This window comes from Dreissena polymorpha, chromosome 10 (genome assembly GCF_020536995.1).
Source record: "Dreissena polymorpha isolate Duluth1 chromosome 10, UMN_Dpol_1.0, whole genome shotgun sequence".
Taxonomy (NCBI): domain Eukaryota; kingdom Metazoa; phylum Mollusca; class Bivalvia; order Myida; family Dreissenidae; genus Dreissena; species Dreissena polymorpha.
The window spans coordinates 1878330-1892628 of NC_068364.1; the positions used below are offsets into that span (position 1 = coordinate 1878330).

The window sequence follows — 14299 nt, forward strand, 5'->3', positions numbered from 1 at the left end:
TATTGTACTTAATCCATTATGTGCTCCCCTGATGTCGATCCATGATGTGCTCCCCTGATGTCGATCCATGATTGTCTCCCCTGATGTCGATCCATGACGTGCTCTCCTGATGTCGATCCATTACGTGCTCCCCTGATGTCTTCGTCGTATATTGTACTATATTCGACTGATGAAATTGGTCTTGATTTTACTCTTCAGACTTTGATGTCTCAAATCTGTAACAATATATGTGTAACTAAGTTATCAAGACAAATAATTGCTGAGCGTGTGAACGATTGCCAAGTTTATCTTGATCCAAACATTATTAACAATTCCTTTAATTTAAAACTAATAAATGTGTGAAGCATCAGCAAAGAAACTCGATAAATGATAGTTAAATAGACAGCTTGACAATAAAGGTATACTTTACCACGAACGGCGAGGTTCACTTGGATGACAAACTAACCCTCAAACATGTGGTTGTTATTTGCGAACAATCGTTTTCCATACATTGATTTCGTGACTCAATTTCCGGTGTTGAAGGCTACACCTAACTAACATGCAAACTATTTTACGGCGTCATTCAGTCTGGACATTGACTGATAATTTATTATTATTATTGTCGTTTTGATTCACACATGTGTTGCATTTGATTGTTTATTGACTGATGTATTGTATTGTCGTTTTGATTCACAAATATGTTGCATTTTATTGTTTAGTGACTGAACTAAGTGTTTTTTTATTAAGTTCATTATGTCATTATTCTAAATTACACCTGAAACAGAGGGGTAACTTAAATTGTGTGATTACGCGTTAAGTTTAAAATTTGATAATAGTTACTGTATTATCGATAATTGGTAAACGTATTCACGAATTATAACGAATTTAAATTTATTATGTTCAGTATTGCTATCTGATATTGTTGTGCTGTTCAAGTTAAAATCAATAGTTTGATTGTCTGTGCACACCAACCTTCTAGGGATTTGCGATATGAATGTACCGCTATTACGTTACTGTGTGGGTAATTATTTCATAATGATTGTGTAGTGTACAACCATTGAATGCAAAACAAGAACCTTTGTAAGATTGAAAATATCTTAGTGTGACTTATTACCCCGAGTGAATAAGTACGGCGTAATGGTATTTGGTGGAAGTTATATGCACTGGATAACAACTACTTACCAACTGTTTCTAATGTTCATGTTCGTTTGTTAATTAATGTTAGTCTTATAATAAGTTTGAATTGCAGTATATTTTATGTGATAACTACCACATGACGTTTGCTTTTGAGCTATCAAAATTCAGGAGAATTTTAATTTTAGAAAGGTGGGGCGATTGTAATGACCCACCCCCACACCCATTATATGCTTAAATGCTTTATTGTTTACTGTTATACTTACGTGGAATGCAGTTTCCAAAGTTATACTACTAATGATTATGATGATGATGATGATAATTGCACTTACATTGTTATTCGTGTAAGGCTTGCAATGTCCATTGTTTACATCCTTTTAACACAATAATCCATTTCATTTCCATGACTTATTCCGTAATACCACGAATTATTAACTGCACTAACAGAACTATTAGTATTATGTGTATTGTTTCCATTTCGATCCTGTTGTTTATTGACAAGCCATATTTGTGCATTATTATGTAAATGTTATGCATAAATCTGACCTGTCATGGCCGCTATGACACAGAATTTGCCAGCATCATTGTGGATTCTGACAGCTCAGGCTGACGGATTCTGATTGGATGATTCCCGAGCTGTCAGAATCCTATTGGTTTATTGTTATTATGCTGGCAGGCTGTCATATGGTCATTGGTCAGTTAAGGTCACGTGGGCACTTTCCAGAAAGTATATAAGGGCGCTAGAATTTGAATTTGACAGCACAACTTCCATCTTGGTAGCTCCACTTGTCTGGGCAGTAAAGTGAGTAAAAACATCTTGGGTAACTAAAAATAACTTGTAACGTATTTCCGAGAAAGTGTCCACCAAACTTGTCTAATTTTGCAATAACATATTAAACCTACTAAATAAATATATTATTTAAACTGCCGCCAGTCTTGTTGTAAGAATATAACTCATAAAGAAACCAATAAACCCATCCTGACGGACGCCACAATATCGTTTTTGCTACAAATTAAACAGTGTCGTTCATGTCTCGGTGTGTTACTTCTTGCATGATTGATTGATTGATTGCATATCTACCTGTCTGAATACGTTATAGATGTGCCGTCATGCGCAGTCTGCAAAAATAAAATCTTAGACTTTTGGGAAGAGCATCAAGATATATTTCATACTCCAGCGTTTGTTTGAATTGCATATAGAATTCTAAAACAGAGCTCTTTTCTAGGGTACCAAACCATTCTTGTTTGAAGGTGTCAATCACACGTTGTTTAAAAATGTTTACGAATTCTTTAGGGTTAATGTTGTGAATGTTATTAAACACATCAGCAAAACCATGGTTTTCCAACATCAGCTTAATAGTATATACCCAGTTACGGTTACCCTTCGAACAGTTATCAAGTGCTTGTTCGTAAACCTTTTTTAAAATAATATTATATGTAGCTATAAGCTTAAACCAATAATTTAACATACGCATGTACCTATTTACATATAGTGTATCTACCCAATTCACCATTAACTGTGGCATTACAAGTATTAGATTTAACATTTCTTTTACAAAATTTTAAGTGTACTCTTTCGATTTCTTTCGATTTCTTTCGATTTTGAATATCCCCATGTTTCTGCTGCATAATTTAACGTAGATCCAACAAAGGCATAGAATAATTGGCAAAAAATTCTAGGTTTTAAATCAAATTTTTCACACTTACTTAATTAAACATTCATGGCTTTAAGTGCCTTACCCCCTAAGTCGAGTTTTGTCTTGCACATGCGTGAAGGAAAGTTGAAAAATGTGAACACTCTTAGAAAAATACAATTTTATCAGTATTTATCAGTTATTTTACACATACTTTTAATAGATTTCGAGTTTTAAACTAATTTTAACATCTTATGCTAACAGAACAATTCTCTACGCTTTATTTAATCGTCTTAAAATATTGTAAAACGGACTTTGTGTGATCAGCTGTTCGAATAAGTGGGTGAAGCACGGATATAACGGCGCCGACAGCCTACTAACTGAAGATCTACACATCGCAACTTATCCAGGCTACCAGTTTTTCTTCTTTGGAAGTATTCTCAGCTTCCTTTGTTTCGTCTTTGCTTCAATCCGTTTTTTCGCTGAAGTCTTTCGCGGTGGCAACGGATCACTCTCCCGAGGCGCTCGACAATGTTACACCGCCCGGAAGTAAAACAAAGTCATGCGAGTGCGTACACTTTTTATTGTGCTTTCGTATACACCCAGCCTTTTCTTTACAGACACTCTACGTCGCAGCGCAGAACAGAATGCAACAGGCAAAACAGACCCAATACAAGTAAACCTTAACTTCTTTATTAACGCAGCTCCAAAAACTAACAACTTTGGAGTAGACTATTACACAGTGTGGCACTATGATCATCAGTCAATATGCCTTAAACCTTGGAACCTGATCATCTCCCAGGACTCTTTATGCGATTTCTACAGTGCTTTATATTACGCCATTAAACACTTGAGAAATTATCCTTTAACACAACCTATAAGACCTATAATTGTTAAGGATATGATATCGCCATAGTATCGGCAAAAAGCAAAAGTATTAAAACAATGTCATCAATAGGCATACCAGATTAACATCTCGTTGAATGAACATTTCTAAATCTTCAACAAATATGGAAAACAATAATGGGGGTCATTACCTCCCCTTGACGAAAATCGCATAAAAGTTTGAAAGATTTGCAATAACACCCGATCGAAATTGATCTCTTAACTGTTCATTCCATTTAAATTTTGTTTCTGTAAAAGACGAATCTACTGAAATAACATTGTTACATTGTAAAGAAAACAATACCGGTGCATGATCACTCCATTCAGTAAAACAACCAATAGTGTAATTGTTAATTTGCGCAAAATGGCAATCACATGTAAGCAAATAATCTATCACAGAACAACCGTTATGAGAAAGAAATGTATAATTGTTCGAATTGCCTAGTCGACCGTTTACAATGCGCAGACCGGTCGCTATACATAAATCCAAAAGTTTAATACCGTGGTTATTGTGTCGGACATCAATTGAGGCCCTACTTGAGGTGTTATAAGGTGTGTAATCAATATCATCCATACACAAATTAATTTTATCATGTATAATACAATCATTCTTTTAACTTACCCTACTATTAAAATCTCCAAAAATATACACTGCTCCTAAATTACTAGACACATTAATATCATTCTCTAATGCATTAAAAAGGTCGACGTTAAAAATATTGTAAATTGGCGAATCTTCACCACAAATATATGCATCACATAAATAAATGTTTTGTTCAGTATGAAAGAAATTTCGATCAAGCTTAAGCCAGACAATTGTATCGTAACTGCTCTGAACTACTTCAATTCCATTTTTTAAGTATTCCTTGTAGTATAATATTAAACAACCGCTACTACGTCTAGCTTTTCTGTGTTGGTATTTTCTATAAAAATTATGAGAAATATAACCGTTTAAATCAATGTTAGAGTTTGAATTACACCAAGATTCATAAATAAAACAAATATCATTTTTACCTTATATATTTACAAATTCAGCACTTTCTTTTTTGTTCCTCGTTAGCCCGTGAATGTTTCAGGAAATAACCGAAAGTTCATCTCCTGCGTAGTCCTATTGGCTCACTGGTCGACCATCAATATACAGCGTATCATACGCAGTCCAGGCTCGCTTGCCATCCCTCTTGGCTTCTTTCATCTTCGGAACAAGACGCCGCCGTTTCTTCTGAATCTCAGGAGGAAATTGTTCGAAAACATTGAAAGGCGTGCCTTTCAACTCCGGCCACTGACGCCTCACCACCTCACGATCTTTAAAGAAGGCAAATTTCGCAACGACAGAGCGCACCTTCCCTGTAACCGGATGCGATGGTGAACGGTGGACGCACTCGAAGCGCATCGCATTGACTGCTTCCTTTGCAATTTTAAGCTTCTCCTGCAGAAAGGCAAGCAGCTTGTTCTCGGTGAACGCCGGAGGTTCATTTCCGGTTGTGTTGCCCTCCTCGATACCGGTGAAGATCAGGTTATTTCTCATCGATTTTGATTTTAGGTAGGCAACATCTTCACTTAACTGCCTTTACTAGATTCAGCCATCGCGATCACACACTGCCGGTCTACGCCGCTTTCCACAAAAACACTTGTGTTGGAATTTACACAGTCTGCAGAATAGTTACTGTCCGCATACAAAACGGCATTCACTTGACTCAACACATCACTGATCACGTTTGAATCGGCCTCCTCAGACGGACCTCTATGCTTTGGCTGTTTACTTTTCACGCCAGTCCGAATTGTCCGAATTACCGTCACTACTATTTCTGTACTTTCTTTTATCCTTTTTACTTTTTGTCATTTTAGACACTCGTGGTTGATGTATATAATAAAACAAAACAGTTACATTGTAAATTTGCACTCAAACTTATGTATCAAATGCAAAAATAATTTTAATTGTATCCGTATTCAAAACACGTCTTTACACATTGACACGCATGCGCATACCTTGGTTAGACAATTGGGCCAAACAAAGAAGTCATTTTTTTTTATTCACAAGTTGATTTTTTTATTTACTAAAACAAATCTACACTCTCTGAATACCCTGACCTAAATTGACGTTTTCTGTATATTATATAAAACGCAATAATAGCATTAGTCATAGCGCGTTATAGTTCTTAAATGGTTAAGCCAGAGGCATTAGGACATCTAATTATATACACAAAACCTTGCTCGGTCGAATGTTCTTGTTCATATGAAAAAATGTTGTGTTTTGTAAACAAACTGAGTATTTTGCACACTTTTGTGAAGAAAACGATATTTAATGAATATTTAAGGAATATGCTATATTTCACGCATTGGTGAAGACTGTATGGTGCTTCAAATATATATGAAAAATATGTTATTGTTGCTCATCTGTGAAGACTATGTAAACTTTCACACATCTTTGAAAAATATGTTATGTACCGCATATATGTGGAAATATGTTTTCTTTCTTGCATATGTTCAGAACATCTTATCATTCATAAACCTTTGCAGAATATGAGATTAATCACATATATGTATGGTATATTTTACACATCTGTAACATTCATCTGATATTTCACACAACTGCAGTATATGTTATCTTTCATATATACGCGCAGAATATCTTACTGTTCTCTTATTTATAAAAATATGTGATCTGTCACACATCTGTAAAAAATGTGTGACAGTGATTTTAGTTGAAGCAGAATCATGCATTTTGATGCAAGCAAGTTGCAATTTTCTCATTTTTGACTCCTGCAAAAAAAGCCTTGCATCATTTTTACAAATTTGTTTTCCACAATCCAACTTGACAAAAGGACTACAATTGATCATTTATGGAAATAATTAAGCTTTTTTGGAAAATGTATCATTCATTATTATGATGAATCAGCTTTTACATAACCTTAAACATGCATAAAAGTAACATTTCAAGTTACTTCAGTATTTTGACTATTATCATTAACTTGAGATCTTGGGTTATTTTGACTCCTGGTTTTCAAAATCTACTGAAATTTCAGTGTAATATTTCAAACATCAATGCAGAATATGTGACCTGTCACATTTCAATGCAGAATATGTGACCTGTCACATGTCAATGCAGAATATGTGACCTGTCACATGTCAATGCAGAATATGTGACCTGTAACATGTCAATGCAGAATATGTGACCTGTCAAATGTCAATGCAGAATATGTGAACTGTCACGTGTCAATGCAGAATATGTGACCTGTCACATGTCAATGCAGAATATGTGACCTGTCTCATGTCAATTCAGAATATGTGACCTGTCACATATCAATGCAGAATGGCTCATCATTCAAAAATCTCTGCAGAGTATGTTATATCTGTCACATATATGTGCAGAATATCTGATAATTCAATCATATGTGTATAATATGTTATCCTTTACACATCTGTGCAAAATATCATTCTTACATGTGTAGATAATTTGTGATGTTTCACACATTTGTGTATAATCCGTTTTATTACACACATATATAGAATATGTGATCGTTTACACATTTGCAAAGAATAAATGGTTGTTCACACGTCTGTGCAGAATGTCTGATCAGTCACAAATCTGTGCAAATTGTCGGATAAGTCACACGTCTAAGCAGAAAATGATCTTTCACATATCTTTCTAAAGAGAGTAATAATTATCTCATATGTCCAAATGAACGAATTTGATCGTATTCCTCACAAATGTAAAACAAAGTTTTTGTTTTTAAAAATGACTTACCAAAAAAAGCATTTGTGGTGCAAATTTGGTCGCTAAGCAATTATCTGAACAATAAATGCATAATGTAAGTTATATATTAGTTGAGTTATATAAGCATTGTTATAATAAAGTGCAAAGTCGCGTTTTGTGGTGACACGTATGAACTTTTTTAAATTTAGTTTTACATCAAACGTTTAACTTACTTGACTTAATTACAGAGCAAACAAAGTATATTATATTGCTTCAGATGCTGTGATCAAGTGGCTACTGAAATTATTCTGACATCATGCGAATTTCCCAGTGTTGTATTACACCTTCGTTTGTAAAAATCTAGTGCAGCTTCGACGCTATTATTTAATAAGTCTCGTCATGTGAAAATGGTCCTTATAACATATCCAAACATAGTGGCCCCAGATTTGCCTCTGCATCCGTACACTCTGATGAGGAGTCATAATGTCCGCTAATGAGTCCACAAATCATTTAGTGACTGTATAGCGGATCGCATTTCACATACCGTAATACCGATTTTCGCACATCGCGGCTCTCTTTTTAATCCGAGGAATACAGATGCTGAAAGCAAATTGTTAAAATATAACGCCATAATTTCTGCGGGTGTGCGTGATGCTTTGTTCTGTGTATTATGTTTATTATGTTTATTTGCAAAAATAAGTAAATTATTATATGTAACATATCAGAGTATGTCACTTTATCGCACATTGCGATTTATATACGAACACTTTAAAGCGGGGTATGTATCTATATATCAGCTCCTACAAAAATGATCTAACCCGATTGGTTTTGAGCAATCACCTGCACGGGATTTATTTTCCATACAACCTGAGTAATTTCAATAAAATGGCGTCTGTTCGATGAACTGCGAGATAAGTCTTATTATTACACACTAACATACATATGTTATTATATTTATCCTACAACATGTGAATTAGTATTTAGAATACTAAATATTTTTGGTTAAATTTGTATGTTTCGTAACAGAAATGACCTCACACGAGATACGTCATACATTTCGTAATCAAGTGAATGAAAATAAAAATACCGAAACCTGGTTTGTTAATATATTTATAAAATAAAAGGATTATATGTTATACAAACGCTAGCAAACGCTCATATAAGTATATCTTTTATTTTTGTTTGTTTTTTTGCTATGAAAATGATATAAATGGTGATGTGATTTGTTATTTGACCAAGTTTCATGTTTTTTTTTATTTTGATCGGAGATCTCCATTAGACATAAGTATGTATGTGAAACGGGGCTTATTTCATGCACTGTTGTATGCCTACGTTTCTGTTTAACGTTACTCCCAACGCGTCGTTTATAGTTTTTAATAGTACAAATAGGTTTTTATGTTCCGTGTAGGTTAAAGTTAAATCCGCCTATATGACGGTATGATAAGTTTATTTTCGATCCAGATATCGATAAATTTAATAGCAATCTATAAGTCCGATCAGACGGCTAATGCCACTGTATTCAAACTGCTATCGATCGATCGAGTTCACTCACAGGCCGCGACTTGTCGACTTGATTGTAACGCGGAAAACAAAACTATATATTGAGTAAAATGTGAACTAAGTGCTGACACATAAACAAAAACAGGTGTAAATAACAATTAATAGTCAGTGACATGCGTTTACTGAAGTCATGGTTATAAAATAAAGAACAACGATCAAGTGTTCATGTATTTGTGTTTTAACACCCGGATTTACATTCGAAAGCGACATGTTAACCCGAGCTGTAGTTTAAACTCTGGATTACTTAACAACTCTGGTATGTATGTTAAAACATATCGTATTAGTTTTACAGATCTACAGTAAGCAGATAGTAGTCGATACCGCTGGCGTGTGCATGTTTTCAAAGATTTATATAAGAACATTTCAACAAAGGGTTGATAGTGAACACTATTTTTATTGCAATTATTTGAATCCTTAATATGTGAATGAACACGTGAACATGTTTTGTAATTTAAATATGAATTTGAAGTTGAATTTAAATTTCTTTTACATTGTTCTTGAGTTGCTTGTACAGACGGTACTCGTATGATTACTAGAAATAACCCATGAGACTTTCTCATATGAATCAGATTTTTTATTATTCCTTACGTAACTTTTACTGACCTTTCTTAACTATAACTCGAGCAGTCGTTCATTCACTCTTTGGCTTGTATAACTATAATATTAATACAATCATCTGCCACATCTATACCTACTCACTCATTCAAATATACATATTTACGCAATATTACACCTTCTTAAAGTACATCTTGTTTTGCAAATCGAGTCTAATAATTTCAAACAATGAGTATAAGTTTCATATGTTCGGAAATAAGAAGTATCGAAATAAAGACTTTGTAATTACCATTCTTATGCTTTTTTAAAGAAAATTTAAATTTCATGTCATTTTTTTAAAATAAATCATCATATTGCATAGATCAATCAATTATGGATTTCCCGATAATAGGAGAAAAAGTGTCCAAAAAGTGTCCAAACTAACGGCTAAAGGTAATGTAATCGTTCTCACTCATTAAGTCATACCAACTAAATCACTCACACACTAACTAGAGCCTAACGCTCGATTGGTCATTGTCGGCTCGGGTACTACTTAAATGTACCCCGGGTACTCTTAAGTATACTTACATGTACCCCGGGTACTCTATAGTATACTTACATGTACCCCGGGTACGGTAAATATACTAAGACGTACCCGGTCGATATACGATTGTACCCGAGTCGTATTCCCACCAAAAATCCGATGTCGTAAAAAACGCTACTGATTACCGTAAAACGATATTGTTTATATTATTTAACAAACTTCTCTTAAAAAAACTGCATCAACATTTTTGAGTATGAGTTTGGATAATATAGAGGCCATTTAACAGAAAATTTACACAAATGTGAACATAATTAAGTTTTAAAAAAAAGCCGACAACGACCGATTTAGCGTTAAAATTCCCGGGTACGTTTTAGTATATTTACCGTACCGGGGTACATGTAAGTATACTTAAGAGTACCCGGGTTACATGTAAGTAGTACCCGAGCCGACAATGACCAATCGAGCTTAACTAAATCATTCATGTACCCCCTCGCTCTGACTATATCACTTCTTGTTACTTTCATCAATACCATGTACCACTTATTCTATGTTTTCTTCACTTTTTCATGCAGTTCATGCAGTCAATCAATAACACACATATATTGATATATGAATCCCATATTTCAAATCATTTAATAACCAACCAACAACATGAGATTTGGACTGAAACTAGCGTTTACATTTTTCTCAGGTTCTAATCATACTCTAAAGACAATACGAAAATCAAATATTGATGACATCAGCAGATCCAGGCAATCTGCGTTGAGATGAACTTAATATGCCCAATCAGCCTGCTTCTCTTGCCATGTAAGTACCAAATATGAACAAACAAACAATTCTCGTTGACTTTTCAAAATGTTTGCATTTTAGATTATTTCATTATAATATTTATCGAATGTAAGCACGATGAATTAACATACTGCATGCTGAATTAAACTCGACGAATATGACGATTGCAAAAATATTTTTGCAATAACTTGTCGAAATAATGATATACACAATTAATAGTTAGTAAATAGAAACATGTTAATGTTGGAGACAATTCTAGTCAATATGAAATACAATGTAATACATAATAATTGGCGGTATTTTATATATGCAAAAACAACATATTCAAATAAATGCATGTATTTTAGAATATTGCGAATTTAATTTGAGCAACTTTTAGTTGCGCTAATAAAAATCAGAAATGTATCATAAATTTGGAAGTCATATTATAGACCCTTAAGTCGAATGAAGTACATTATTGTATCAGAATAAAACGATGTTTTCTTATTTCAGTTACCTATGGACGAGTATGCACGGATGACCAACCGTCAGTCGCCATATGCGAGACAGGAAGTGTACGCGGGGCGGTTGTAAGCCTCGACATGACATTCATCGGCAGTTATAACGCGTCAGACTGCGTATGTCAGATGAAGGCAAATACTTCCGGTTTCTCGATAAACGTCACAGCCGGTGGATCAGTGTTTGGGGAGTGCGGCTCCCGGCTTGAGATTTTGTTTAGCGATAAGAGCTTGCAGATGAACTGCGGGCCTTCCGTGGTTCAGTCCAGCATAGGGGACTGGGCCAACATCACAGTCTCGAACTTGGGTCGCCCCTCCGCTGTGCATGCGCAGTACTGCTTGACATTTTTCTCCGGTAAGATTTCATATTCTATTCTTTGAAATATAACCGCTATTGTATTCAACAAAAATCCTAATGCATAAGATATAATTATACGGACAATTCAAGGGCTGATGATATAAATCTAACCAGGATTTAAAAACCTTCCAATGTATTAGCCATTGTCGCTCAGAATGAAATGTTAATTGGAAACGCTGCATGACTTGAGATCAAGTCCATTTATTAGTTTTAATTGCGAATATAAATAATTAAAGTCTTATGTTATTATAGTTCACATTTTACTCATCTGATTATGCTGATTATATTAACAGATAAGCCAGGCACCGACTTGGTCCTATCTTGTTCAGCACCCAGTACCCCCGGGCAATCATCTACACCAACTACCACCCCACCACCTCAGAGCAACACAACCTCTGTTCAGCCACAATCAACCAGCAACCAAGCGTCAAACAATTCACTAACACTGTCCCAAACCACAAATAGCTCAGTATTTCACAATTCCACCACTACAACTTCTACTAATACCACCACCATAGATACCACTACAATATTCACTACGTCCCACACGAACAGCACCGGCGGAAACAATGCAAATATCACTACAATGATCCCTTTATCACAAAACGCCACCATCACCAACACAACTAGTACCACCACAGTGTTCCCTCTATCTATCACAACACAAGCACAGCCTACCGCATTCACATTGACGTCAGACCCACCACTGACGTCACTCACATTACCACCTTCCACAACTGCAGAGAAAACACAAGAAGCTCTTGCCAACTCAACAGTTTATCCACCATCTAACATGACCGCAAATAACACTCTGCCAATCACATCCCAGCTACCAGAGACTGGCGTCTCAACCTCTACTACGACTGTTCCCACCGTATCATTAACGACGTCAACTTCTAGTAACTCGTCGACATCTTCACAAGCTTCAACTACTTCCCTCAGTTCTCCAACTACATTGAACGGTTCTTCCCCATTAGCGATAGCAACAACAGTTCTAATGACTCTGACAACACCCAATGCTTCTGGCGTTGACAGGAACGCAACTAATTCTTTTACAACGATGACATCAAGCGTTACTATCCCGACGGTGACTTATTCAAACGTCACGGGTACTGAAAATAGAACAAATACGACTACAACCTTTACAACTATTACGTCACGTGTCACTTCGCCGACGGTGACGCATTCAAACGTCACGGGTACTGCAACTGGGAAAAACACAACTATCGCTTCTACAACGATGACACCACGCGTTATTACAACGACGGCGACGATTTCAAACGTCACCGGTAGTGAAAATGCAACAAACACGACTAAGGCTTCTACAACGGTGACGCCACGCCTCACAACTTCGACCATGACGAATTCAAACGTCACGGGTAGTGCGAATGGGACAAAAACAACCACATCCTTATTGACATCAATTACAACAACGACTGTTATAAAACACGTTACGACGTCTCCTGTAGTTTCTTCTGAAAAGTCTACCTCATTTGAAAATAAATCAACGTCGAGTATTAAACCTAATGGAACGACCACACATCTGGGCGAAAGCACAATAAGTTCAACTGTGTCTATGTCAACTACTTCAAATGAAAATTCGACGTCGAACACTACTATCACGACTCGCGTGACGTCATCAAATACTACATTGATTGAAACAACTACAACCGTGTTTCCAAATGCATCTACTGAACCACATAATACAACACATGGTACAAATAACACGGTGTTACCGACTTCAACACAAGTCCCTTTCAACCCTACAGAAACAAATAACACGGTGATCCCAAACACAACACCAGACACGTTAAACACTACAACAACAACTAGACTTAATACAGTTCTCCCAAACACAACCATTGACCCGTTAAACACAACAACAACCACGAATAACACAGAGTCTCGAAATACAACAGCTGACCCATCAAACACAACACCGGAACACAACGCTACAGTAAATACTACACCCTACAGTAATGACAATAGGACTATCGACAACAGCACCGATAATGTAGGAAAAAGTACGGAGGGAGGTCCCACCACTAAGAAGCCCGTTTCTACCGATGGATTTTGGGTACCGCCAGTTCAGAAATATGACGACGAGCCTCAGGAGACCAATATTGGTAAAACATATTTGTTGCTTTATTTAAGAATTGAAACGCTCTTCACGGTTTCACATGTGGGTTCATTTGTTTTTCTCCAGAGATCTTGGTTTCACATTTATGAAAGTCAGCTTTTTTTCTCGGGAGGGGCGCTCTTTTCAGCATTATTTAGTTAATATAAATTAAACTTATCAAGGCTAAAAACGCCGGAAAGAACGTTTCAAATCTTCTATTGCAATTCCATTAATTATTGTTTGTCGCCTGTGGGGAATAGTGTTTTAAAAGTCCATGATTTGAACACGGGGCCTCTTTATATCAGGGCAAGAGCTCTTCGAAGTGACCTAACTGGAATGCCCACACAGCACCAATCCCGCTTGAGTTCGGTACCGGAACTTCATCAAATTCGATTTTGTTTTTTAGTCACTTTTTAAGCAAACCGTCCTTAAATTTGCACCTTTTATAATAAGTTAATATTTCAAACTTTGGTTACAATAGGCAGTTTTTATATGTTGTTTTGGTTAACTGTATTGGTATCAAGTTAAAGGCGGGTGCATACTATTGTTGTGTCGACCATATCCGTGATAGC

At 35.8% G+C, this 14299-nt stretch overlaps 1 protein-coding gene across 4 annotated transcripts in view; it reads left to right on the forward strand.

Moving 5' to 3' along the window:
- The first annotated feature begins 8858 nt into the window (after positions 1–8858).
- The window catches only part of LOC127848463 (mucin-4-like), a 359609-nt gene continuing 354168 nt past the window's right edge, over positions 8859–14299 (forward strand). For all 4 annotated transcript variants that reach the window (XM_052380938.1, XM_052380935.1, XM_052380937.1 and 1 more), the window contains exons 1-4: positions 8859–9142; positions 10656–10771; positions 11246–11605; positions 11902–13734. In XM_052380938.1, the coding sequence (XP_052236898.1) occupies positions 10732–10771; positions 11246–11605; positions 11902–13734 (2233 nt within the window). In that variant the 5' untranslated portion in view covers positions 8859–9142; positions 10656–10731. The remainder of the gene's footprint in view (positions 9143–10655; positions 10772–11245; positions 11606–11901; positions 13735–14299) is intronic.